Below are 27,245 nucleotides of genomic sequence, written 5' to 3'. Positions count from 1 at the left end.
TATTTATATATATATATATATAAAATTTCTTTTCAATTTTTAGTTTATCGTTTCATTTTTATTAATGCTATAGCAGTAGTTGAGCAATGTAGTAATTTAGAAATGGGGAATTTTAGTTTAAGAGTCTCACTTTAATAATTGTGCCAAAATGTTTAAAAATATCATATTAACTTCAATTTTATAATTTTGATTTCTATCAATAAAAACGTGGAGACCTTTGTCTTCAGGAGCCATGTCTATAGGTTACTACTAGGGATGTAACAAATAGTGATTTGGCCGAATATTCGGCTGAAAATATAGGCCGAATAGCAATCATTAATAAATATTATTTTTTTATACATAAATAAATTCAGTTTTTATTGAAAAATAATCAAAACCCAGCTGTATTATTGGTAAGGGGTAAAAGGAAAAGAAAAACTTTCATAAAAATATTTAAGATAATTAGCTATTAAGATAGTTAGATATATTTAAGATAAATAAAAAGCTGACTAACAGCCATTAAAAAAAACTTTAGTAGTAAAGATGGAGGGGAAAAAAATTGTCTTAATTTTAAAAACAAAACTTAAAAATAATAATGTTCTGAAAATAATTATCCAAAAAAACGCTAAAATAGATAATGACTATCAGAAAGGCTTTTAAAACTGCAGCGCTATCTTAAAAACGCAGAAATTTTTTTTTACTAAGTGATACATTAACAAATTTAAACAGTTTTATTTTCTGGCTTTAAAAAAATAGCTAAAGATTTTTATAAGAGAACTTTTTAAAATTATTTATCCAAAAATGAAATCATTTTCCTAGGGTTAATTATTCGAAAAAAAAAATGGAGAAGTAACTGATACTTTTTATAATTATATGTAATTTTAATTTCACTTTCAATTAATCTTATTAATTATAAAAACATGGAAGACCATTAAATATTTATTTCAGTTTTTTATTCAAAAGTCTTTTAAAAAAAGTCAAAAGTTTTTTAAGTCAAAAATCAGATGAAATTTTGGTTTTCACTGATTATAAATATTTATTGATTATAATTTTATAATGGGTAATAATATATATATATATATATATATAATGTTTAATAAATATAGTAAATAAATGTGTGTGAAAAACAAAAAGATTAATAAACTTGTTCCTTTTATATTACTGCATTTATATTTTATAATGCTTGGGTTAAAAATTGTGAAACAATATGTACTTAACAATAAAGATTCCAATATGTATTAGTGATAATGCGTTATTTAAACTTAATATAAAATACATATAACAAAATTAAAATAACTATTTGGATTTATTTCTATTTTTAAGCTTATACAACACTTTTTAATAAATAAAAATATTTACACAGTAAAACTTAAAGTTAATTAGCACTAAATCAAAAAACCCAATTTCCCCCGGGTTTTTTCAAATAAAAGCAAATTTCCCCCCGGCTTTTTCAATAAAACCCAGGAGGGTTGGTTTTTTTCTAAAATACTCGGGTTTTTTCAAATCCTGGTAAAAAGTAACCTAGTTTCAATTCTTCAAATTTCACTTTTCCATTAGTCTTTAAGAACATAAATTAACAAGTTTTAGAACTTAACAAAGATGTGTAAAAACAATTTCTAATGAAGCATAGTAAAAAATAAAATTTTAGGGAATTCTTTATTAAATCTGTTCAAATCCCCCCCCCCCAAAGAAAACTTAGCCGAAAAATACTTTTTCAAATAATACTTTCCGAACATTCGGTCGAATATTTGGCCAATTATTCGGACTACCGAATATTCGGCAAAAGGGCCGAATACCGAATAGTGGTCAGAGCAATTTTATTAAATGGCTCTGAAACATGGTGCCTTATAAAATCAGACATCCAAAAACTTGATATTTTTCAAAATAATTGTCACGGAAAAGTTTTCGAAATCTTCAAGTCTGCTAAAATTAGAAACGAAACAATATTAGAAATGAAAGCAAACCTAACTACAATAAAAGATAAAATCAATAAGAGAAGGAGGAAATGAACGGGACACTTATCGCCAACAGAAAAATAAGTGTATGTTTCTTTTTCTCAGCCCTGTGATGGTAAGAAAAAAAAGGGGAAGACCAAGAAAGACTTGTAGGTGACAAATAAAGTTGGATACCGTGTTTAAAAGAGAAAATTTTAATATAGGAAGCCAGATCACAAGCCAAATACCTGGGGAGGGGGCATAGAGAAGTAACCTGGATGTTCTATTAAAAAAAACAAAAAAGAGAGAAATAAAAAGACCTTAAAACACATAAGTTAACATTTCTGTCCAAAGTAAGTTTTAAAACTGGGAATTCGAGACAGGAAAATGCATTTCTTTCATTTGTACAATTAGGATGTAACATTAAGTGCAATACAGTCAGTCGAACCTCTCTATCCATCGTCCCCACACCTTTCGTTTTACCGTATGTATCACCTTGTTTTTAACGGTCCTGTTACTTATACTATTGGGCCGGGTTAGCCTGGTCGGTAGGGCTCTGGGCCCATGTCCGAGAGTTCGTGGGTTCGAATCCCGCCGGCTGAAGACTCCCCGTGTAGTAAAGTGACTGATGCACGTTAAATCTGTCGAGTCGCAAAAGTCCTCCATGTTCCCATCAAAACCTCTGGGGGTACTGGATTGGAGATCGATCGTTCTCTGATTCAGATCAAAATTACGATCTGTGGCTGCATGAATCGGTCCGCCCTATAAACGGGTGCGACGTATGGTGTGGCAGAAGTCGAATTCGTGGTCATAGATGGCGCCACTGAAAAGCAAGAACAATCGCACCCCTTCTGCCTAAACAGGCATACGTCAACAACTAATACTATTCCTATAATGTTAATAATACCCATCTAGATCGTTTTTGAAACTAACGAATTCCCGTGTCTATTGTTCAGAAATTTTACTGACATTTAAAAATATCGAAGTACAAAAAGGGGTAACTCACAGGGCCTGATTATCGCCTAGGCCCAATAGGCATGGGCCTAGGACCCACAATTTCTGAGGAACCTCAAAAATAAGTAAAAAGTCTAATTGAAGGTGGGATAGCTTTGTGTTGGTTTAAGTACTAAATAAAAAATAATTACAGCTTACAATAAAAAAATAATTCGGCTAATCAGTGACTTTTAGCAAAAATCACAGATTTCAATTGTTTGTGGTCAAACTATTTTTATTTTGACAAAACATTGTTTTTTTTTTATATATATATATTTTGCTTTAATTTATAGATACGTAAACTTTATCTTAGAAAAAAAATCTTCAATTGTCTGCTTTCAAAATTTCTTAGAATGCTTATCTTGAATTACGCAGTTCAATAGATTCTTTTCTATTGTTAGGACTAATTACTTAAAATAATATGTAAACTTCAGTATTTTAATTACAAAATATTTTGTAAGGGGCCCGGAGGATTTGGTGTGCCTTGAGCCTGAATTTGTCTTGATCGGTCCTTGATAACTCCTGATGATGAAAGCAGGATAATGAAGGAAATAAGGATATATTACCGTTGATGAAAATGTTGAAACTTGTGGTGGTGAAGTGAAAATTGCGAGGTTCAGAAACTGTTGCAAAAGATGGAGTACAAAGTGCGAAAATGATACAACAGAGCCACAACTACCAGTGCCAACATTTGAAAAAGGACTTTGAAATAGTAAGAAACGTTTTGAATTCATGTGAGAGTGCAGGAAATGAACAATATTCTTTTAAAAATGTCAAAAATGTGTTACTTGCGCTGACAAGGGAGCCTAAGGGAAGTGTGACTCGTCAATTTTGAAACAAACTAGTGGGATGTATGCTTTATGAGGAATAATTGTAGGGGGCAACATTCGTTTCGGCCCACAGAAGGTGCTATGAGAGATAAAAAATAATTCAATATATAGAAAAATCGGTATTTTATTACTACAATGCAGACTATTATTCAATACACTTATTTTATAAACGAGGATCTACCTTAAAAAATAATTATATAATAACTTCTGACTCGTTATAAGCTAGGGAACAAAACGTATTTTTCAAGTATCGCCAAAATACTGTTTAAAAAGGTACATCTTGTATATATATTTATCATTGATTTCTGGAAAATACACTTTTTTTAAGACTTTGATTTTTTCAAAAATGTTTTCTTATATTTCAACTCCCATATAATGAAATTTATTACTGTTCACTTGTTCTTATATTGGAAAATTTTTTGAAAAAAAAATTTAAAAAAAATTGATGCCAATTTTTTTTTAAAACTAACCTAACAGGTTTTTCTGAAAAACTACAGATATATAAAATTTTCGAAATCAATTTTGACAATAAATATGCATTATATAGTACGTGAAAGTACCACAAAATTAATTGGAGTATGAGATAATTAAAATAACTAATAGTCCGCATTGAAGCAACAAAATACCGATTTTTCTATACATTGAATTATTTTTTATCTCTCATAGGACCTTCTATGGGCCGAAACGAATGTTGCCCCCTAAAATTATTCCTCATAAGGCATACATCCCACTAGTTTATTTCAAAATTGGCGAGTCAAACTTCCCTAGTCTCCCTTGTGAGACGAAAAAAGAGTATTCAAATCAAAATTTTCAATTATTTTAAATAAATAAATGGGCCCATTCTTTTGCATTAAGGTCATAATTTTTTCAATTAAAATTTTTAATAAAGTTAATTTATTAATTGCCCCTTTATTACTTTTCTACATTTTCAAGTCATGAATTATAATTTAAATTAGAACCGCATTCATAGTTTTGCCATATTCATTGCTCGCAAAGAGTAGTCTCATGAGAAACGATCGATTGACGATGCTTTTAAAGAACAAACGTTTCTCTGGAATAACTTAGAAACATTCAAATTATTAAAAATTTCCAAAAATGTTTTTATCAAGATATCAAGACTTCAAATTGCACTTAGGTGCTTTTCTAACCGTAAGTTGCAAAATAATAATAATAATGCTATAAAACTATTTCTAAAATTAAGAACAAAGGAAAGTTTTTTAAAAAATGGAGGAATGGATTTTAATGAAGAAAAAAAGCAGGCTATTTGTATTAACAATTCATTTTGTGCGAAACTATTAAAAAGTTATAAAAAATGTTTTTATCAAGATTTTATAAGGCGTTTTTGTAACCATAAGTTGCAAAATAAGAATAATAATATGATAATATTATTTCCAAAATCAAGAACAAAGGAAAAATTTCTAAAAAACGGAGGAATATATTTTAAAGGAAAAAAAGCAGGCTATTTGTATTGTATAAACAATTCATTTTGAGTGAAACTATTGAAAAGTCATTAAAAAAAATTTTTTTATCGAGATTTTATACTGCTTTTAGGCTCTTTTCTAACCGTAGGTTGCAAAATAATGATAATAATAATACGATAAAATTATTTCTAAAATCAAGAACTAAGGAAAAATTTCAAAAAATTGGAAGAATGGATTTTAATGAAAATAAAAAAAAGCAGGCTATTTGTGTTGTATAAACAATTCATTTTGAGTGAAATTATTGAAAAGTAATTAAAATATTTTTTATCAAGACTTTATTCTGCTTTTAGGCTCTTTTCTAACCGTAGGTTGCAAAATAATGATAATAATAATGTGATAAAATTATTTCTAAAATAAAGAACTAAGGAAAAATTTCAAAATTTCAAAAAATTGGAAGAATGGATTTTAATGAAAATAAAAAAAAAGCAGGCTGTTTGTATAAATAATTAATATTGCACAAAACCATCGAAAAGTTATAAATAAAAAAAAAGTAAAAAAAAATTTACCTTATATATTTAAAAGGCTTGATAGGGGCGACAATTTTAGCGTCACCCTGGTCTCTTTTCTTGCGAAAAGAAAACCTGCAACTCTTTTTAGGCGAAATCGAAGACATTTTTGATCGTGGAAACTACTAACACTACACTCCTCAGCAGTTCTATCTCTAATAAAACTGTCTTTTTTACCGAAACTCCTAACTGCCCACTGGTCAGAGAGCTTCCATTTAACTCGTTGCTAAGCGACTTGCTACAATAGATATGAAACAAAAGAAAAAGCACACGCGATTACTTATTCACGGATTAGATCGTTAACAATTTTTTATCCAAGAGCTTTTAAATAATTGATTACGTCTCTTCGTTTTAATAACATAGTCTGTAGCTTGGGAATTCCGTACATAATCTTCAATTTCCGGAATATATTTTTTTTCTTCCTCATGTTAACTAAGGCAGTCACGTTTATGGAAAGAAAGATATGTTCAGTAAGTTAACTTCCAAAGTTAGAGAAACTATAAATCTTGTGAGGGAAGCTTTAAAAACCACGAGGCAAGTCTGTAGTCTTTTACTCATATAGTATATAAAATTATCTCTGCATTTAATATTTAATCTAAGAAAATGTAAAATTATTGTTAAAAGTTTTACATTTGTTAAATTTTGTATCGTAATGTGATTTTGTAATGTAAAATGTAACGAAGTAAATTATTAGAAAATCAAGCATGCTTTCTTTCAATTTTTCAAGTAACTTATCTGAAATTTATCAAAAATTAGACGGTCTGTCAGAAAAAACAGGATAAGGTAAAAGACGGGTGGTAAAATTTTGGTAAATCATTTTAGATGGTAAAGAGCCCATTAACGGTTTCAGATCTAGTTTGATCAATAAATGCAATTCTCTCTTCACGATCCACGATCGTATCACATATGAGACGAGTCTTTCAGACTCTAGCGGCCCAAGATTAGACGGATGACTCTAAGATTACGACGAATAAACTCGACTGACGAATAAACTCGTAGCGTGGGGAAATGGGAAGTGCTTTTTTTCTCCTTTTGCCGGTCCTAAAGGAATACAATTTTATATAAAGGCTTAATCGCTTTGAAAGACTATAAAAGTTTAGAATCCTAATAAAAAGACAATATAGACATTAGGGCTATATACAAAGTACAACAAAAACGCTATCGGAATTTGTCAAATCACGTCTGAAATTGGAGGGTAGAATACATCGAAACCTGTTAGATCAAAACATAAGTTGAAAGGTTATAATTAGAAACATGTCCGAGTTTCAATAGACAAACTGATTTTGATGTATTTTAATATGATATACCTCATTAATAATTGACCGATTATTTTTTTTTCTGATTGGTTCATTATTTATCTGACTGATTATTCAGTCAGATAAATATTTCATTCAGTCATCTGATATAAATACATTAAAATACATCTGATTATTCAATCAGATGTATTTTAATACCACATACCTCATTAATAATCCGACCGATTATTCTTTTTTTCTGACTGGTTCATTATTTACCTGACTGATTATTTCAACGGAGTTCATTATTTATCATTTGCAATCTATAAAATGGATCATTTAAATAAAAAAATTTTTTTAAATATATTTTTTATTTCAGTAAAATAAAAATAAAAACATGTACAACGTTATTAACAAATAAAATAATAAAAACTTTGTATGTTACCTAAAGTAGTACAATAACATTTAATACGTCTTTAATATTTATGCTATAACAATATATATAAAAAATAAGGGTTTTTGGTAAAGAACAATAGATTTTTGTAACAGGTATCCCAAAAAAATAACCATTTTGCGTTGAATAAATTCAATAATAAATAATGCTATCGAACATTATTATTAGAATATTTTAGTATATTCCTCATTTGTTAGAGATGGAAACTTCTTGTGCCAAAATATCAATAAAAATATGAGGAAAAATTTAAAAAAGATCAATATTGTGATTGTTAGCTTTAAAGAAAATGGGCATACTATATATATATATGGGAAATTTCTTTTTTAATTATTATTTTGGAATACTGTATTTTTGAAAAACGTATTCAAACTTGATAATTGGTTCGGAATAGTTAGCTTACATTAACTGTAACATAAATATACACGAACATAATTTGAGAGCTAAAACTGTGAAACTGTTTTTGTTTATATTTGGCATGTTGGTTTAAAATATTATTTTTGTTCAACTTTTTGAGATTCAGAACAGCTATGTTGCAGAATATGTAGGTTATATAGCCTAGTAAAGTTAAACACGCTAAATGCCAAGAAATTTAAGCTGGATTCAGCTATAATTATGTGTAGGTTGCAAATCTGGAAACAGTTTTTTTTGTTGGTCATGTCTATTTATAATGTTCATTATAACCTCTGAAAGGATTGGCAAATCTTAAACAGTTATGAAATAGTTAAGAGGAGAAACAGTTTTTGAAGGGAGGGAAAATTTAAGCAAACATATATTATTTCATTGCTTTTTTTAATTTTTTTAAATGAAGCTTATAGGTACCTTTCTCCATAAATATTAATTTTAAAATTATTCTTATTATACAATTTTTCATAACTTAATTTAATGTAAATTTCACAAGGGCATGCAACTTTCTGAGACAAAAATGTTTGCCTTCTTCTTCTTTTTTACTTCTTAGACTTTTAAAAAACAAACACCTTTTAATTCTCAATTTATTCATATCTAATTTCTTACGTAGAATAGGGAAGGACTTCTAAGTCCTAGCAACATGATGGTTATTCTGAAATTCATGGAATAAATAAGTAAATATTTTTTTTTTTTGGAATAGCCGAATGCTATTAAGTTTTAGCTCCTTATAATAAGCACAGAATTTTTGCATCTTTATTAGCAATTTGACAGTGACTTGGAAAGGTGTCCTAATATCAGACTTCTTGTGATATTCTATATACTTAATACATTTCAGGAAAATGTTCGTCAAGACTCCACAGTCTTGCCTAAAATGTCTGTTAGCAAAGCTAAATAATTTTAAATAATCTTAGAGTTCTTTACAAACCAAATCAGCCATTGAATGTTGGCTGAAAAAACCAAGTAATTCATAATAAGTTTTCTAGTCTATTTAAGCATGTTTATGTTGTTAAATGATCCCCACATTACTATTGGGTACAACTCAAAACCAATTGATTTTATGAGAGAGACATTTGAAAGAAAAGTCTTGAAGGCTAATTAATCAAAATTTTATACTAAATTAGTCATTATAATTTTCATTTTGCCTTCAGTTATTAAACACATTATTTTTCAGTTTAAATAAAAAAAAATATTATTTTTTCCTTTTTAGTTTAGGCTCTAGGTGCTGAGGGAAAGAAATATAATAATTGCTCTTAGAGTTGTAAGAATACTAACATATATTTTTAATTTAGAGTCATACATTTCAGATAAATAAGAATTTTGTGAAAGGTTTGATTAGGTGGTTAGAAATATTTTACAGAGTCCTCTTTTTACATGTGATTTTAAAAGTGTTATTTTAATTCAGGTTATTTTTATAAGGTCTAGGTTTTTTTCCCTTTTTTTTTGTTAAGAGTTTATTTTTAAGGTAGAAGATATTAATTATCAAGAGTCTGATTTTTTTTTTAAAAGTGCCAAAGTATCAAAATTAAATTATATTTCTCACTTATTTCTTCGTGCAGTTTTGTCGCCTCGTAGGTAAAAAAAAATGAGAGCCTTTTTTTCAGTTGAAAGTCATTAGAGTCAACCAAATTAGAGGCAGAATTCCGACTTTAAGTTTATATCCACATTTTTTAAATATAATTGAAATATTCGGTTGCGTTTAACAAATATGTGTCTGCATTAGTTTTTATAATTCTTGCGAATATTACATTAATATTAAATACTGCTAGAGTATCGAAACAGGACAAAAAATTAATATGCTATAGTAAAGCATTTACAAATAAATTATTATATTTTTGTTTCAAAATAATATCATTGTCATTTGTTTTATTAACAGGAAAAACTGGAGGGGGGGGGATTGCAATCAAATTCTGTGCTATGGATTTTGAATCAAGAAATTAAAAACTTACTTCAAAAATTTAACTGAACTACTCATTTTTCTGTATTTAAAAGTTGTAAGAAGTGGAAAATTTTTATTAAATGCTAAATTTCGAAATTTACTAAGATAAAGAAATAATCCATTTAGTAGCATATGATATAAAAAAGTAGCCGACAGCGAAAACGTTCAAATCCAAATTATGAGGAGGAAAATGTAAATAAACAAAACTTTTATGCAAGTCACAGTTAACAACAGGTTTCAAATAAGTAGCTGTTTGTGCTGTTTAACTGTAATCCGTTTATTTATTGAGTTAACGTTAATGACTGCACATAATAAAAAAAAACAGAAGTAAGCAGCCAGAAGCGTTACAAAACGAAATCTGACAAAAAATAAATATTTACTTGTTATCGTTTTTGCTTTTGAAGTTTAATTACAGGAACTTTATCGTTAAAGTATTGAATATTCATAAAATTCAATCTAATGTCTTTTCCTGCAAGACCTGCCCCACCAAAGCCAGTTCCTAAACCAGGTAATTAATTTATTTAGAAAAATATTCTTACATAATAAAAACCAAGTCTAATTTTTCATCTGCACAACTAAAATATATAGGTGTACATTAAGAGATTATACATAACAAGTTATTTAAAAAAAAAACAAAGTATCAATGATAGTTTTTGCTTCATAAAGAAAGGATTTTGCTCTTTTTCTTGTCCAATAACTTGCAAAGTTTTTTTTAAAAAAAAAAACATGTAGATGTTTGCCTCGGGATGGCTACGAGTTATACCTTTCGAGTTGGTCCCTTTCTGTGATGTTTTTTTTAAGTTTCTCGTTGGCCACAGCCTGGAAGTTTCCAAGACTTGGCGATTATTCTGCCACAGATCACGATATGGAAATCTCCCCGGACAACTTAAGTTTTTCAAAATATTTTATGTTATTTCCTTATTGGGATATTTCCGCATCTTGATCTATTGCGCTAGCTACTATCCCCAAGTCGGGAAAAAATAATGTAAAGGTTTATCCGGAAGTGGCTTCTAGTTATACCCCTCAAGTTGGTTTCTTAAGATGTTTTTTTTTCTTTCAGTTTCTTGTGGGCCGCTAAACGAAGTTACCCAGACTTGTCTATTAGTCTGTCACAGTTAGCAATATGGAAATATTCCTAAATTTTTAAAAGTATAATGGAAGAGCAACAAATTTAGTTTTGATTAAATTGGTGTAAGCTTTATCATTGTGAAGAGAAGATGGCAAACCTTTTCGATTAGTGTGCTAGTTAAATGACACTTTATTATTTTCATATGCTCAGTGTGCCTATTTGTTAAAGTTCTTTTCTAAAAACTAATCTGTAAGCTACTACTTTGATTTCAAATTATTGAATTGTGTAATTATATTTGCTTTTTAGTTATTAACTTGCTTTAAATGTGAAACAATGTGATTTCTCGCCATCGATTATATGAAATTCGTGGATGGAAACACTTGATCGTTTTATTTATTATACAATTTTCCCCATTATTTGTAATTAAGGTGTGGTTCTCTTTTTACAACTAATTGTACTAGTATACTTTCAAAGAGAAAGTTAAGGTTCCATACACTTCATGGACTTCTTTAGTTGACATGGCGCCACTGGCACTTGCGCCTTATAGAGTATCATAATAGTACAAAAATTTTGACTTTGATAGCCGCTAGTATTGAAAGTATATTTTTATTCGGTGAATGTAATAGAATAAAAGTAATTTAATAACTTTTTATGTGCAACCAAATTCATTTTATCACCTGGTGGCACTCGTGTTATAGGTTGACCATATCTGGTTTTAAACCGTGACTTGTTTCCCAGTTTAATTTGAAAGGCAGTAGGCAGGGACAGATTACCCATTAGGCCAGTCTAGGCCATGGCCTGGGGCCCTCTTAAAAAATTTTTTTTTAAGATAAATAAAAAAAAAATTAAGAAAAACAATGATTTTTTAAAATGAAAATCAGTTTCAAATATATATTAATAAAATACGATAATCTTTTTAGTTCTGATTTAATAAAATAAAGTAAAATTTCATTTCTTATTATTTATTTTAATTTTAAATATGCTTTCTTAATTGAAAAGATATATAAATACTTTTATATTTGAATAAATAAAAAATATACAAGAAATTTTTTTTATCTAAGGGCCCCAAAAATTTGAGTGACCTAAGGCTTAATCCGCCCCTGGCAGTAGGTGTGTATTAAAAATCTAATTGGTTATCACTTTTAACATTGTGATATTCCATAATTTCTGTGGCAAATTTATTGCAATTCTTCAAGACTAAAAATAAATTGTGTTACTGCCCTTATATAACTAGTCACTATGCATAAACATTTATGGTTTGATGCATTTTATTCTTCAAATCCTTTCTTTTTTAGAGGTATTTTAATTTTTGAATTAATAGATATTCTGCCTGTCATTTTTAATCTAATTTTTAATGTAATGTATTCTACTTAATTTCTTGAAAATTTCAGGGTATGCATGTTTTTGATTTGCAATACTTTGAAGTGCAATAAACTTCTATCTTTACATAAAGCTTTAAAATTTTATTGAATAGATCAACTAGCTTGTACTTGTATATACTATATTTAGCTTTCTGCAAGTTTAAAAGCTTTTTGTTTCTTTTCAATTAATGCTGACATTTAGTTATAGTCGGTTCTCTTTTTGACCTTAATTTCTATTGAGTGTTTATTTTTATTCATATTGTCGTAGTTTTTAATTTTTTTTAAATACTTTTAGGTCATGTTAAAGTTGTTAGAGCTTTGTACCGCTACACTGCCCAGCAGGTAAAAAACGATTTTCATACTGTTTATCAAATTTATTTATGTGATTTTTTTTTTATCCTCCTCTAGGTATTAATTATTTTTTCTCTTCCATTAGTTAATTATATTTTCATAATTTTTAAGTAAATTCATTTTGGCACATAAATTTAACAATTTGAAGCATATTTCAAAAGTTTCTAAATTTAGAACTTTTAATAGGGTGGAACTAATTTTCTAATTCCATGTTACATTTTTTTTTAAAATGTGCAATTTTTGCATAGTGAGTTTTTGCATTTATTTTAAATGTGTGGAAAGTAAAAATCACTCATTGTGGAATTACAAAAAAAAGAGTTTTAATTACTACTAGTGGGTTCACACCCTGATTGCTCCTCTCGCTAACCTCTGTTATTGCTTTTTCATGCAACAATTGATGAATGTTTTGGTACGTTACTGTGGTTTGGTTTTAACTGTGAACATTGTAAGATCTTTGTATTGTAATTTTTCATTTAAATTTACTTCATCAACCTTTTTTTTTTGTTGGAAAACTCATACATACATGTAGAAAAATACAGAATAGTAACTGGTCCTTTACTTTTATATCTTTTCCATCCAGTGGTGGAATTTTCTTAGTTCCTACCCCATCCACCCATTATAATGATCTAGTATCCTATATATTAAGTCCCATTTGCTAATCGACTGAAGCTGTGTTGTTTCAACACCCATTAGAACCCCTGCACTAAACCTTCCACTTCAATGCATAGTGACTGAAATTTCATTAAATTTTTTTTTATTCCCTTTAGAAAAAAGTGTAAAATTTTTTTGTTTTCTCTAAACAAAATGCTTCCATTCACAATGAACAACAACATCTTTAAAGAAGTTATTAAAATCACTGTTCCTTTTGATGTTATTGCTTATTAAATGTGAAACACTTGGAATATTCTGTAAATGAATGAAGAGTAACAGGACACTTAGATTCTTATCCTTAGGGGTAGAAATCAAGAAAATTTAGTCACTGGTCTGCAGGACCGATAACTAAACTCTGAAATTCCATTGATAATTTTTTTATGATGTTCCATATCAAATTTTAATGGTTGTTCTTTATAGTCAAAAAGTTAGTGGTTACTTCACATTGATAACACTAGGGAACAAATTTTTTGTTGCATTTATACAAGTACTTGATCTTATCTTATTCGGATGGGAGGTTTTCAAATCTGAAATTAGTTTTGTTCAGAAATCTGCAGATTTTTTTAAAAACATTATTTTTAGTTTAGTTTATTTTTTGTCTGAATGTACAAATTTATAACATTTGTATAAGTTTATATGCATATATATACCAGATTCTTTCTTGGAATAAAAATTGGCGGGGCCCTTTTTCGCACTCACTTTACACTGTAAAATTTATCAAACTGTAATATTATGTAATAACTGAATTTGATTCTCAATAGTTTTTAAATTACCCTTTTATGCTATTTTATGTGTGTTTTTCAAAAAGTACTTCTCACTCATTATCAAAATAAGAGAAAAACTTGTAGTTTATAAAAAAATAATTAAAGGCATGCTAAAAGACAATCACTTTGCACAAATTCTTTTTAAAAAAACTAAACGAAAAGAGAAATTATTGATAAAAAGCTTTAAAAGCTTTTTTCTATAACTTAAACTGAAAATAATGAGAAAATAAACATTAAAGATGTCCTTTTTTCTTTTTTAAAAAAAGTATTAAAAATAATTTTAAAATTTAAAATCACTTAAAAAAATTCAGTAATTAAAAAAAGAACTCATTTAACCAGTTGAGAATAATCCTGACAAAATGTTTGTAATAGTAATCAGAATTAAACCTATAAACCAGTGTGCAATTATTATATAAACAGCAAATTAAATTTTTTTAAAAATAGAATATGGATAAAAAGGAAGTGTTTTTATGGGATGGTGGCTTATTTTTACTAAAAAGACAAATAAAGTGCATCAGAGGACACCCTTCTAGAAACGCTTAGGGAGAACACTCTATGTGCATTTGCTAAATCTTTTGAAAACTAACTTCAGACAAAAAACACATGACCGTAACATAGCCCTTCATAAACTGATATGCATTGCCTTTTCCTACCACTCAGCAGCAGAGAAGTGGGAGCACTTAGTGTTTACTCTCGAATGAATTTTAAAATTTTTTAGTTGGAAATATATTATTAAGTTGCATACAAACTGAAGCTTGTAGAGAAAAAAAAAGATAAAAAGATTGCATATTTGAAATCAGTGTTCGAAAATATCTATGATCCATTCAAAAATCTCATGCAACAGAAAAGAATTATATTAAAATTGATTCCCTGTGTAATTGAGCCCAAGTGTTATTGCCCGAAAAACCAAGTCCAGTATGTATTCATAAAGTTAAAAATCTACAGTAAATTTATGAATCATACTTTTTTGTTTGAATATTTTATTTACTGGTTTTGTCTCCTGGTCAGTTTATTTTAGTCTTTGCATTTATCTAAACGTATGTTGTTTATTAAAGATGGCTGTCTAGATCAAGAGTATCATTTTAAACGCTTTTTTCACTTTACGGCATTATTTTACATGGTAGTTACTTTTAACATAAACAAAATTGCTATATTATGAATTAGTCTATTGGTTTCTTAATTCTTATTTAAGTATAGCGTTTTTTTGTTGCTGTTCAAATTCAACTAGAATTTAAAAAGAGGTAAATATTTATAATATCCTCATGTTATAATGTAAGTTTTCTTTTGTGCAACAAGGGTCATTATATTGAGCATTGACTGTATTATATTCTTCAGTAAAGACTAAATTATAGAAGCTACAACTTTTGTTTGTGGAGTGACAATTATATTAATTTTTTTATGTTGCTAAATTACTTACATCTTTTGTGTTTAAATAAATTTCCAGGTCATAGTTGTTTTAAAGAAAGTTTTAGTATACTGTGTTGACATTTTTTATTAGTTTCACTGCAATTTAAAATTATAATATAGATGTTTTTCAGAGTTAATGTAAATGTGTTGAAAAAAGTATTATATTTTCTTATGCTAATTATGTAGCATTTTGGGTGGGAGAGAGGAGCTCAATATGCAAACTTAGAATATGAAAATGCTCCCAACCTAGAATGGGTCAACAAGTATGTGTATAGTCTCTTAAGTGGTAACACAATCTCATTTTTGAGCATATTAAGATTTTGACTCATTCATCATCATTATTAAGCTGAAAGTTCATTGAAAATCAACCAATGATTTCAAATTTATGGTAAAAAATCTTAGTTCATGCATAAAAAATAACAAAATCAGCAACATTGGTTCCTCATAATTAGTTGAAGTTCTCCGGAAAAATAAGGCATAGTAGAATGCTACTTTGATCACTTTTGAGCGTTTGTTTGGCTGTTTGTTGCTGATTTGCTCATGAATTTGTTGTAAATTTGTAAGTTATTATTTCCATGAATTTTTAATATCACTTCAGTTTTTGTTTAAAAATATCTATTTAAATTTTGTTATTTTTAAAATTATTGTAAAGAAAATAAATGTTTTATTGACTGAATAAAATTATGTTAGTTTCCCTGTTTCTTTTTAGTAAATAATTTAGTTTAATTTGTTAGATTTATCATTATAACACTTATAGGCAGTAAAAATATCTAGATGTGTATACAGAGATTTGAAATAAGTTTCTTGGTACTATTCTTTTTCCTGGCGATATAATTTAAATAAGTTTCTCATATTTAAGTTCTATTGTAGTTGCTATGCAAATACTCTGTTATAAATTTATCATATGAAATATTTTATGCAGGCTGATGAATTATCTTTTGAAGAGGGAGATAATCTTTACATTTTGGATGTGAAAAGTGATGCAAACTGGTGGAAAGCTTCATGCAAAGGGAAAGTTGGTCTTATACCTAGCAATTATGGTATGAACAAACTTTCTCCTTTTTTCAACTTATAGATAATTTTAAGTTATCTTAGCTATGAGCTCTCCTAAAAAATTGGAAAATTTCTGAATTTTGAGGAAATTTCCTAGACTCTCATAAATTGTTTAAATTTCCCTTCTACCTAAACTCTTTTAAAAAATGTTAATTTTTATCAAAAAAAAATTATTTTTTTTAAATGCTTACTATTTAAATTTATTTTAAAATTACTACGAATTCTACATCGCATTTTCATTTTGTCCAAGTTTTGTAAAGAGGTAATCAAATTTTGTTTTGTAACATGCAAACATCCTTCGTGGAAAATTTGTCACAATTGTGGAAAATTTTTTAGTATTACTCATTATAGGTAATTAAATAAAATCAAAATTCCACTGCTGTACCCTACAGTTAATATTCTTTATTGTCACAGGAAAAAAAACGAGCATAAGGTAAACCAAGCATTAACTATTTTTGTATCTTCGAAAAATTGCGTAATTTAAAGTATTAAATACTGGTATATATAATAATTATATCTGGGCTGTAAAATTTCTCTTTTATGTTCTAAACTGTGCTGTATGTATTAGCATTCTGCGAACAACTCCAGCTTTTTCTTAACTTTAATCTACAGGTCTTCTTGCCTCAAGAAACCAGTTTTCCTCATATTATTCAATGGCAGAGTTGTGCTTTGCAAATAAATTTCACTGCAATTTAACGCAGTTTCAATGCTTGGTGGGCACAAATTTATTTTATGTGCGCAACACAGATAAAGAATTGGATAAGAGTTTGCTCTATATGCTTTTAAACGATTCATGTTTTTTTTTTTACTCTGTTAAAAAAATACTTTAATTAACACACTTAAATTTTTATTACATAAATGTCAGTTTATTAACTTTGTTAATTTTTATTAAAATTTGTGTAACATTAAGTTCACTAATTTCTATTAAATTTTTGTTATTTTAAATACAACTTTTAATTCATTAACTGTATTATCTCTTAAATGAATACATCATAAAATCTATAAAAAATACTCCAAATTTTTAAAGGCACCAAAATTTTGGTTAGGTGCCAACAGTGAATAGATGCATTAGGTGTTCATAAATTATATATATCTGTGTACTCATAATTGCGACTTAGATCAGTTAACTCTCAAATCTAAGTGCGCGGGTCCGCACGCACGTCTTGTGGGTGACGGCTGGGTGGTTTCCATGTCTGAGGGGCCTGGGTCTTTCAGACCTCCGTATTGCTAGGATGATGATTACACAGTGGCTACAAGAAGCCGCGAACCGGCTTCACAGGTTCTTTCTTAACAGCAAAAAATATTTTGTGTAAGCTTAAAAAGGTTTAAACAAAGCTAATTGGCAATCAAGTCCGTTTCAATTATGAATTAAATATGTCATATGAATTTAAAGATTAATTTGAACTTAATAACATAAATAAAAACTCATTTACTTTATGCTTTTGTTCAGTTCATTGACAACATAATTACACATTTTTTTTAAAATTTATTTTTAGCCATTTTTATTGTTTTAGATACATTTATATATCATCATCATCATCAGTAGCTCGACAGTCCTCGGTGGACCCTGGCTTTCTCAAGAAGACTGCACCAGTCCTTTCTTCTGCATGCCACGGCTTTCCAGTCTCTACATTTATATATGTTTAACTTAAAAAAATTTAAAACAGTTAAAGCTTGTTTCGTTTTTATGAATAAGTAACCTTATGAATAAAATTCTTTGGTTTACACTAGTTTTAATAGTTAACACAATAAAAATTAATTTTAGTAAATAAGTTCACAGTTTAAAATTAACCAAGTTGCTTATTTGTTTTATTATCAATGAAAAGACCCACTGAAATGACCAATGAAAAGACCCCATATTTTTTTTATTTAAAAATGTTGTACGAAACATTTTAATAACAAATTCATCACATTTGTTCCACTTTCAGGCCTTGGTTGTTTAGGGATATTGTTCATACTTGATCAAATTGGGTATAATTTTGATCAAGTATAAAAAATACCCCCAAAAACCCAAGATCTGTAAATGTAAACTTGTAAGAGACAAAAATTAAATGCACTCTTTCAGGTACAATATGAGTTAATACTTACATATCGTCTGGAATTTGACTGCACGATTTTAAATCTCGAACTTTTTAGTATCATATAAAACCATTAACTAGGACAACTTCATTGTTTTATCTCACACTGACCAAAAGAAAGACCTTTTTGTAAAAAGGTACAAATGCCTGAAATGTCTTTATAGCATATGTTATTTGTTTTTGAATAATTTTTTCTGACATTGAAATGCTAGATAGGGCATGTACTATGCAAATATGTGTATTTGTAAAATCATTGAAATTATATAAATATTGTTTAAGAAATGATTGTATTGTTTCACCATAGTTTCTAAGAAATGTTGTCTTTTACCTATTAATTCAATTAATCATTTAATCCATATCATTGGCTTCCATAAACTAAATATTCTAATATATTTCAATAAAAATAAATTATTCAATCATCAAATTTTATCTAAATATTTATAAAACAGTGAAATATTTTAAAATAAATTGGCTTTATAAAATATTATGATGAAGAATTTGTTGTTTCACTGTATATTTGTCTTGTACTTCCATTTGTTTTGTTCTTATTTCTGTGCTATCACTTGGAATCAAAATCTTTAAGTTGTTGTTATAAAAATTGTGCAATTTTATTTAAATTTCTGAAAGGCTTTTTCAAATCTCTTACTATTAAAATTGGATTCTAATATTTATATCATTTTTATTTCCAACAGTGGAGGAAAGTACTGAGGAAGTCTTGCATCCTTTGCATGAAGCCGCTAAAAGAGGAAATCTTACATTTTTGACGGAGTGCATAAAAAATAAGGTATTAATTATTTAAACTTAATATCTGCTTGCTTATGAATAATTATTATTTCATATTTTAAAGATTTGTCCAAGAAGAACAATCACGAAAAAGTGGATAATTTTACATTTTGGATTTATAGTAAATAAGTTTTATTTTCATAACTGTGCTGGTTTTTCTTGCAAACTATTTTATTTTGCCAATCTTTACACAATTTAATTCAAAACTTACTTAATTTTGTATATTTTAGAATAGCTCCCAAAAACTCATAGAATTACTGGAAAAAAAAATTGTAATCTCTGTTAATCTTTAAACATATCTTGCAACATTTGAATCTTGTGCTAGATGTATTTATAAGTGACAATGAACTAAAGCTAAACTTTTAAAATTAATACAATTCTTATTAAACTTTTATGGACACTTTAATATATTGGAGCTTTAATATATCTGTTCGAATTACTTATATGTAGCACTCGAACGAAATTCTTTTAAGTCTAATTTAGTATTAATATATTACCTTAATTACCACTAGAAAAAATATTTTCTGAAACTACAAAAATTCCATAATAGTTAGAGATTGTATATTTAAACTACAATATTTTGAATTTTATTATTGATAACTTACTTTTTTTTAAATTAACTCAAAAATGTTCATTTTTTTATATTCAAAATGATCAATTTAAATTTTTAAACATAATGAAAACAATTATATTCAATATTAATCATAAACAGACAAGCTAAATGAAATTTATAGGTTTTAGTATAATAGAATTTTTGCATTTAACCACTTTTTAATGATTATAAACATTTATTATACTCATGATCAATTTCTTTCATTATAAATTGATCAAAAGTTTTCATAAAAATTGTAATTAGTCATTCAAATTTACTGGTTTATTTCCCCATTCATGTTGGCAGCTATGTTCTACAGGGTTCTCACAGGAGTAAAGCTTTAGATGAACATCGGCCAACAGGCGACATTTACATATAAAATAGCTATTAGCGAATCCTAGTCCTCAAAAGTGGCAACCATATTACAAACTTAATAGAAAAGTATTAATTGTTCTCGATTTTTGCTGATCATAAATCCCTGTCCCATTTCAATCGCTTTTCTCAGAAATTTTATTTCCATAGGACGCACGAATATTTTAATTCTATCTTCGTGCACTCACTTTTTGATAGACTCTGTTTACGATGATTCCATCGTTTTATTTTGATAGTTATAATCGTAGATTTCCACATGCATTTGAAAATCCTGATATTTTATTGCCCCTTAGAGTATAAATTTTTTGATGGTCTTGATTTGTGACAATACCATAGTAAATTCAAATTTTGTTGTTGATTGCTTTTTCAAGAATTATCATTACGGACATCTTTGTGGTTTGTAAAATTCACATAGTTTATGATATGTTTCTATTGCAACAGGCAAATTTCAAATTGTGCATTAGAGTAATCCTCTTTTGAAGGACTTTATTCGTAATTATTCTTTTGAAAATTCAAATAATCTTGTGGATCAATTTTTCAAGATTTTTTACAATGGATGTCTTTGTGGTTTTTAAAATCATAATATTTTTAACGTATACATGCAAAATATGAACAGCTCATTTCAATAATCACCTTTTTCTTTTTATTTATATAAAAGAGACTAGGAAAAGTGCAAACCTGGTTACCATTTTTTATGACTCCGGTAGCCAGTAGCTACTATTCCTAGTTGTTAGTCTGGAGTTCTATACTTGATTCTATTTCCATACAAATATAATGTATGTATATATATCATCATCAGTAGCTCGACANTATGTATATATGTATGTATATATATATATATATATATATGTATATATGTATGTATATATATATATGTATATGTATATATATATATATAAATTGTAAAAAATTATAAATTTAGTATGAATAGACATCCAGCAGAAACTATTGCTGAGAAAAGAATGTTTAAAAAGTGCATTTGTTGAAATTTAGAATGATATGGTGAAACAATCTTAAGTCGAAGAGAGAAAAACTACTAATTAACTCGAGATACCTTTATTTTTAATGTGAAAAAAATTGCTTAAGAATTGCTTTGATAAGAATTCTCTTTTGATATCTTTCATTAAAAATCTTTTGTTTTTTAAATATCAATGTATTTTTTAGCGAGTTTAGATATTTTTGTTTTCAATACCTGTCATAATGAAATATAATTAATGCTAATAAATTAAAATTATGATCATAAACTATTTAAAAAAAATTATAATTTTTATTTCTTTTACATGTGTTGAAGAAACATATTTTTTACAGGCAAGTTGAAAAATTGGGTAATTTAAAGCCTCTCAATGTTGATTTTTACTCCATTTGTTTCCATACCTCTAAAATAAATAGCAAAGCTGTTTATCTGATATTATCAAATCATGTAAATATGTTTTCCAAAAATTCTTTTCATTTGTGCTACTAGTTCCAAAGATAAGCTGAGAAATATATCAGTAAAAAATTAGATTAAGGGGTCCAAAATGAAGCCTTTTTTTGCAACCTCTTTGAGATATATTTTTTCACATTATGAGCAAGCCTTGTATTTTGAGGTGAAAAAAAAAAGTCATATCTGTTAGAAAAAGATAAAACTCAAAAAATTATGTTTTCGGTTCTAATTTCATAATAAAAAATACTGACCTGTAGTAGATTTATATAAATTGCAATTGTATGCAAGTACATCTTTAGCCTACTCAAAAGACTTGTCTATATCAAAAGGAATTATTTTTATGTACCTGCCAATCAAAAAAATTAATGGATTAAAAAATTATTTAGGTATCTGTTAATGGATTAGACAAAGCAGGCTGCACTGCCTTACATTGGGCTTCCCATGCTGGAAATGAAGATTGCGTGAAAGAACTATTGAAAGTAGTAAACATCGAAATTAATGTTCAGGTGAACTTTTTCTTTCATTCTTATTTTCATTATATACTAGATTTAAAATGTTTATCTGTGTGTAATGTACTGTAATTTTTATATTTAACTTGTATTTACAAAATACAATAAATTGTGCTTAAGTTAATTTTTACACCTTTAAAGTAAGAATATCAATCTTTAATTGATTACCAACATAAAATTTGTATTTTTATGTTTTTTCTGACGTAGATTATTAATATTACAACACTCAAAGAAATGTTACTGATTTTCAGGGTTTAATCTGAAAAGAAACATACCTTTTTCAAAAATCCAAACCTTAAAAAATTACCCTATATTATCCTGGAGAATTCCATGGACAATATGCTCATTTAAGTTATAAAAATTGACAGCATTTATAAATTTTCATGCAATAAATAGGTTTTAAGTTAAATTTATTTAAATACACATATTGTTTTTTACAAGACTGCTTTTTCACAAAATCATTCTTTCTTTTTCTGTTGACAAACTGTGTACTGATTGTTGCTACTAAATACAAAATAATACCATATAGATGGTACAACACAATACTTTTCAAACGATTTGCATTAAAAAATTTCTGTTATCTGTGTAACTGTTCTTAAAATCAAATTTATTAATAAAATATAATCTATTTACAAAAGTACATATTTTATTTTAAAAATAAAAGGATCTTATAGATTTTGACTAAAATATTTTTCACAAAATTCAATAAACAGGACCCTGGCATAAAAACCTAGATTGACCCAAGTTAATAAACTCTTACTTGTCAGTTTTATTAAATATGTTAACCGGCTGACAAGTTTTTGTTAATGTCTTCATGTAACAAGCTCTCCTCTTCCCCCCCCCACTACAGCGCCTCTGGCGGTGAACTAAGGCAGTCTGCCAGGAACTGCCGTTAAGCACGGACGTTTAATTCGAGCCCAAAACCCCCTCTTCCAAATTCTTGTATTTTTTTTATCCTTGTTTTATTTTCATGTGTTTTGTCCTTTTCAATAAATATTTAGAGTTAGATAATTTCTAGTCTTTCATTATTTATGTGAATTGGTAGAAATACAAATAAACCAGGACTTCCCCTACATTCAGCAAAAAAGTTAAAAGCATTGCAAATTTTAAGAGACAATTTGTGAACCAATTGTAAAGTTTTAGTATTCGTTTAATTTTATTAGATACAAATTATTATTTTTCATGACATTTGAAAATGTTTTTATGCTAAATCCATAAATTAATGCTTTGCAGAATAAACTTGGTGATACTCCGCTTCATTCTTGTGCTTGGAAAGGCCATAGTGAAGTCGTTAAGATGCTTCTTGATAAAGGTAGTTTTAAGTATTATTCATTTCATAAAACTAAATTGAAACGAATATAAATTCTTTAAATTTTAATTGCGGCAAATATGAATGCAAAAGAAAAAAAAATAATAATAATTTTATTTCCTCATTAACACTTCATGTGTTCTTAATATGTAAAATTTTGTTGTCAATTCCATTGTTATTATATACATACTATTGACATACTGCATTAAATGAAATGAAATTAAAATCTCCTTATTCCTAATTCTCATGTAATAATATACAGATGTGCTTTATTTATTTGATTTTGAAACTGTTCTGAGATAAAACATTGAATTAACCTTTAAATTTAATTTTGCTCTAGAATTGATTTTACCTTTTTATTTCATATTTAACACAGTAGAGTGAGTTAAAGGTTGGTAACTAATTCTTACATTTGCTTGTAAAAAATTATAAATGCGTAGCATCATAGCTTAAATTTAAAAATAATATCTATTATTCGGTTCTGGGTGTAAATACCAATAAAATGTATGTGAATGTAATATGCATGTAAAAGTCTCTTATTTGCTGGATCTTTCTTTTATTATGTATAGAGATTGCATTGACTATTAATTATCTAATAATATTTTTTGTAAATTTATTTTAGGAGCTAATCCATCCTTGAAAAACAATGAAAACAAAACACCATTTGAAATTACGAATGATCCTGCTTGTGCTGCATTATTGAAACCACTTCAAAGAACTTGTAAGTATTAATTCTTGTTTTTCAGTTAAAAGATAGTTTATTGGTCATTGTAAAATAAAATCACTAATTCTACTTTTAATTCCTTTCTAATTTGTATGGAAAACAGTTCAAAATACAATATTAAAATGTTCATTGTATAGATGCACAAAATTTTTTTTTTTTAAGAAATCACATAGAGTGTGAGAGTAGAGCCATTTTTTATATGAAATTATACTTTTTGGTGGAAATGACATTATGTACGCATATCAGGGTATTTGAAATAACTCCTACTTTAATAATGTTAATTTAAAGTTTCTACGAAATTTATCAAAACATTGACAAATTAGATCAAAAGTAAAAAGATGTTGAATTCTGATTTGACACTTGTTACATTCAATTGCACCGCAATAAAGGAGATGCACACTGTTCACAGCCTGTTTAGCACATTTTGTATCAGTCTGCACCTCCTATATTCTTTTGCCTCAAGCACCGCAACTCTTGGCATTTTTGTATTCTTCCACTTTATTTAACCTGTGCGACGGGTCCCTCTTCAGGCAATTTCAAAATTTATATCTTTGAGCTTATGCAAAAGTATAATATTTTAACTCATTATTTTTTTTAAAAAAAATCCCTTTACCAAATCTTATGCTATTAACCTGAGCATGTTGCTGGAATGATACTTGGAACTGGAGATGTAGTCGCTGACTGTTCCTATGTTGATTTTCTAAGTACTTGCTTGGGTTGGGAACACATGCCTTCCTCATCCCTGGAGAAGTTGACCAGCTCAACATGGTCTATATTGACCGTTCTCTCGCAACCATGAATAAGTAGCTTGAAAACTTTGTTACCTTGGCCTTTGTAAGGTGGTTGTAGACCCTTTTTAAGGATGTCAAGTCCTCAGTAAAGCGTGACTGCACAACGTCAAGTCCTTATTTACAAATACTGTTTAATGCACTTACTGTCTGAGTACCACTGGAAATAGTTCCTGCATAGTTTCTTTTAGCCTGCTGACAAAAGTATTGGTATTAGCTCTATCAGTTATTGGACTTATAAATTTCCCAGGCAGTCAGATAGAAGCTCTGTACACCATTTCTGCTGTTGTTGCTTGCAACTCCTCCCTCCATGCAGCTCTGAAACCTAGGAGGAACTGCGCTTTACTGATTTGTACCACGAGCTCTGATTGCTGCAGTCTATGAAACCTTTCCACTTGACCATTTTGCTGGATGGTAGAGGCCTGTTTGATGGCCAACTATACCGAAGAACATCAGACAGCAAGGCTTTGAACTGCCTGCTCTGATTTGTTGAGGTGGTACAAACCTAGAAATTCATCCGTATATGAATTCAAGGTAACTGATCTGGGGCACCTGGCCACTTGGAAGAACATATACTTTTCCCGTATACCGCAGTATCAATCCACGGATTTCTGTATTTTTCTGCAGTAATGACGCATTACCCATCAGTGACGAATGTCTCAGCACTTTTGTAAACTTGCTACACTTTTATTAATTTATGCTAAAACTCTTATTTTTCATACATTGGCCAGAATATTATATTGAAAAGTCTTCCACTTAAATAGAAATAACCAATTAATTATTTGGCTTTTTTGTAACTACATAGACTTAACAGTGTAAATAAGGTTTACTCGTTTTAACCAGGATTGCCACAGTGGTAAGGGATTAAGGGACTGCATAAGATTAATTTAGTAAGCATTTTAAAATAAAACTGATAGTGTACTTTTTTGAAGAGAAAAATGAAATATATTTTTAAACAAATACAAACCATTTTTACAGCTTCCATAATGGCTGGAGAAGAATATGTGGATAGCGATGATTCTGAATGAGACAGATGGATGAACAATTGTATATTTAAAAATATTTATGTTATACATTGTTACTAAGTTCATTTTATGAACTAGTCATTAATGCCGAGCTTATTAAATTACAAAAAATATTTTTAAGTATAGTATTTTTTGCTCTTTTGCATTTATAAAACTATCCATTTTTAATTGTTAAAATGTATATCGTCTCATGTTTTGTACTTAATGAGAAGTTTTTAAACTGTAGTATTTTTATATCAACTTCAAATCATTTATTGTAATGAAATTGAATAAATCAATTTTTCTAATTTTATCCAGTCTGATCTTCTTTCTTTTATAATTCTCTGTTCCCCTGCACCACAAAAATTTATAGAAGTACCTCTGAATCTCTTATTTAAAATTAATGAATATTGTATATTTATCCCATTAATAAAATCTATACAACATACAAATTAATTCTTAAAAAAGAAATCTGTTACTTATTTTTTATTACTTTTCTCATCCAATTTTGGAAAAAGATTTAAATTTTTTTTTTGCAGAATGGGATTTATACATTTTACTGATAACACTGTCTATAATGAAGATTATTTATGACATTACTTATTGAATTATTAGTGTAGTAACCTATGATAATCTATGTTTTTCAAATTTCATTCTTATTAAGAACACAACTGTACATATTGAAGATTTCATCTCTTTTTTTTTTCTTTTATAAACAATATTTTACATATTTATAAAATGTCATACAACTTCAAGTTCTGGACCAAAAATTTGGTAAGTCTTTTTAAAACTTTAAGTATGGTATGATTAATAAGAGTGTGATAGTTTTCTTTTTACTTATAACATTAAACTGTTATGTTTTATTTTCTTCATCATCACTTTCAAAGTAACCACTGTCTTTAAAAATTTCTTCTGGAAATTTAACTTCATCTGTTGATAACTGAATATTTGCCGGAAGCAAATCACCTAATGAACTGGATCTTGCTGCCCTGTAGGCATGCCTAAAGGAGTAGACTTTCGATAAGAATAAATGCATTTATAAAAATCTATGTCTTTAATTAGAATAAACTGACAAATTGAATTAAAGCTTTATACTTCCAATAAGCATTCTAGCATAATATTGTAATAATAAAAACTTTTTTCTCTAATATACTCTAGTGTTCAAAATTAATAAAAATAAAATTCAGATTTGGTTGATTATTTCCTAAACCATTGGACAGATTTTAAGGAAATTTAGTATAACCATCAGTTGTG

At 27.9% G+C, this 27,245-nt stretch overlaps 3 protein-coding genes across 5 annotated transcripts in view; 1 reads left to right on the top strand and 2 right to left on the bottom strand.

Moving 5' to 3' along the window:
• Window positions 1–9,968, bottom strand: part of LOC107439804 (NAD(P)HX epimerase) — a 24,258-nt gene extending 14,290 nt beyond the window's left edge. The window contains exon 1 of one of the 2 annotated variants that reach the window (XM_071183497.1): window positions 9,764–9,968. In XM_071183497.1, coding sequence (XP_071039598.1) covers window positions 9,764–9,885 — 122 coding nt within the window. In that variant the 5' untranslated portion in view covers window positions 9,886–9,968. Of the gene's footprint in view, window positions 1–5,723; window positions 5,895–9,763 lie in introns of those variants that run through there. The other variant, XM_071183496.1, reaches the window with a different exon arrangement.
• Window positions 9,969–10,081: 113 nt separating this feature from the next.
• Window positions 10,082–26,304, top strand: LOC107446315 (osteoclast-stimulating factor 1). Its single transcript, XM_016060928.4, has 8 exons — window positions 10,082–10,261; window positions 12,479–12,525; window positions 16,279–16,396; window positions 19,180–19,271; window positions 22,044–22,163; window positions 23,400–23,478; window positions 24,098–24,196; window positions 25,966–26,304. The coding sequence occupies exons 1-8, from the start codon at window positions 10,213–10,215 to the stop codon at window positions 26,013–26,015; spliced, it is 654 nt and encodes a 217-aa protein (XP_015916414.1). The 5' UTR covers window positions 10,082–10,212; the 3' UTR covers window positions 26,016–26,304.
• A 367-nt stretch (window positions 26,305–26,671) lies between these two features.
• Window positions 26,672–27,245, bottom strand: part of LOC107446317 (ribosome assembly protein METTL17, mitochondrial) — a 30,995-nt gene continuing 30,421 nt past the window's right edge. For both annotated transcript variants that reach the window (XM_016060929.3, XM_043054007.2), the window contains one exon: window positions 26,672–26,992. In XM_016060929.3, the coding sequence (XP_015916415.1) occupies window positions 26,845–26,992 (148 nt within the window). In that variant the 3' untranslated portion in view covers window positions 26,672–26,844. The remainder of the gene's footprint in view (window positions 26,993–27,245) is intronic.

The sequence above is a fragment of the Parasteatoda tepidariorum genome, chromosome 7 (assembly GCF_043381705.1).
Source record: "Parasteatoda tepidariorum isolate YZ-2023 chromosome 7, CAS_Ptep_4.0, whole genome shotgun sequence".
NCBI classification, from domain to species: Eukaryota; Metazoa; Arthropoda; class Arachnida; order Araneae; family Theridiidae; genus Parasteatoda; species Parasteatoda tepidariorum.
The sequence above is the reverse complement of the archived record's forward strand: the minus strand, read 5'-3'. Positions and strand labels throughout refer to the sequence as shown.

Bases quoted from the DNA above. Each gene is read 5' to 3' on its own strand.
- LOC107446315 (XM_016060928.4), top strand. From the start codon at position 10,213: ATGTCTTTTCCTGCAAGACCTGCCCCACCAAAGCCAGTTCCTAAACCA. The intron at 10,262-12,478 runs GTAATTAATTTA...AAATACTTTTAG, and splicing joins AAAGCCAGTTCCTAAACCAG to GTCATGTTAAAGTTGTTAGA. The intron at 12,526-16,278 runs GTAAAAAACGAT...TATTTTATGCAG, and splicing joins ACCGCTACACTGCCCAGCAG to GCTGATGAATTATCTTTTGA.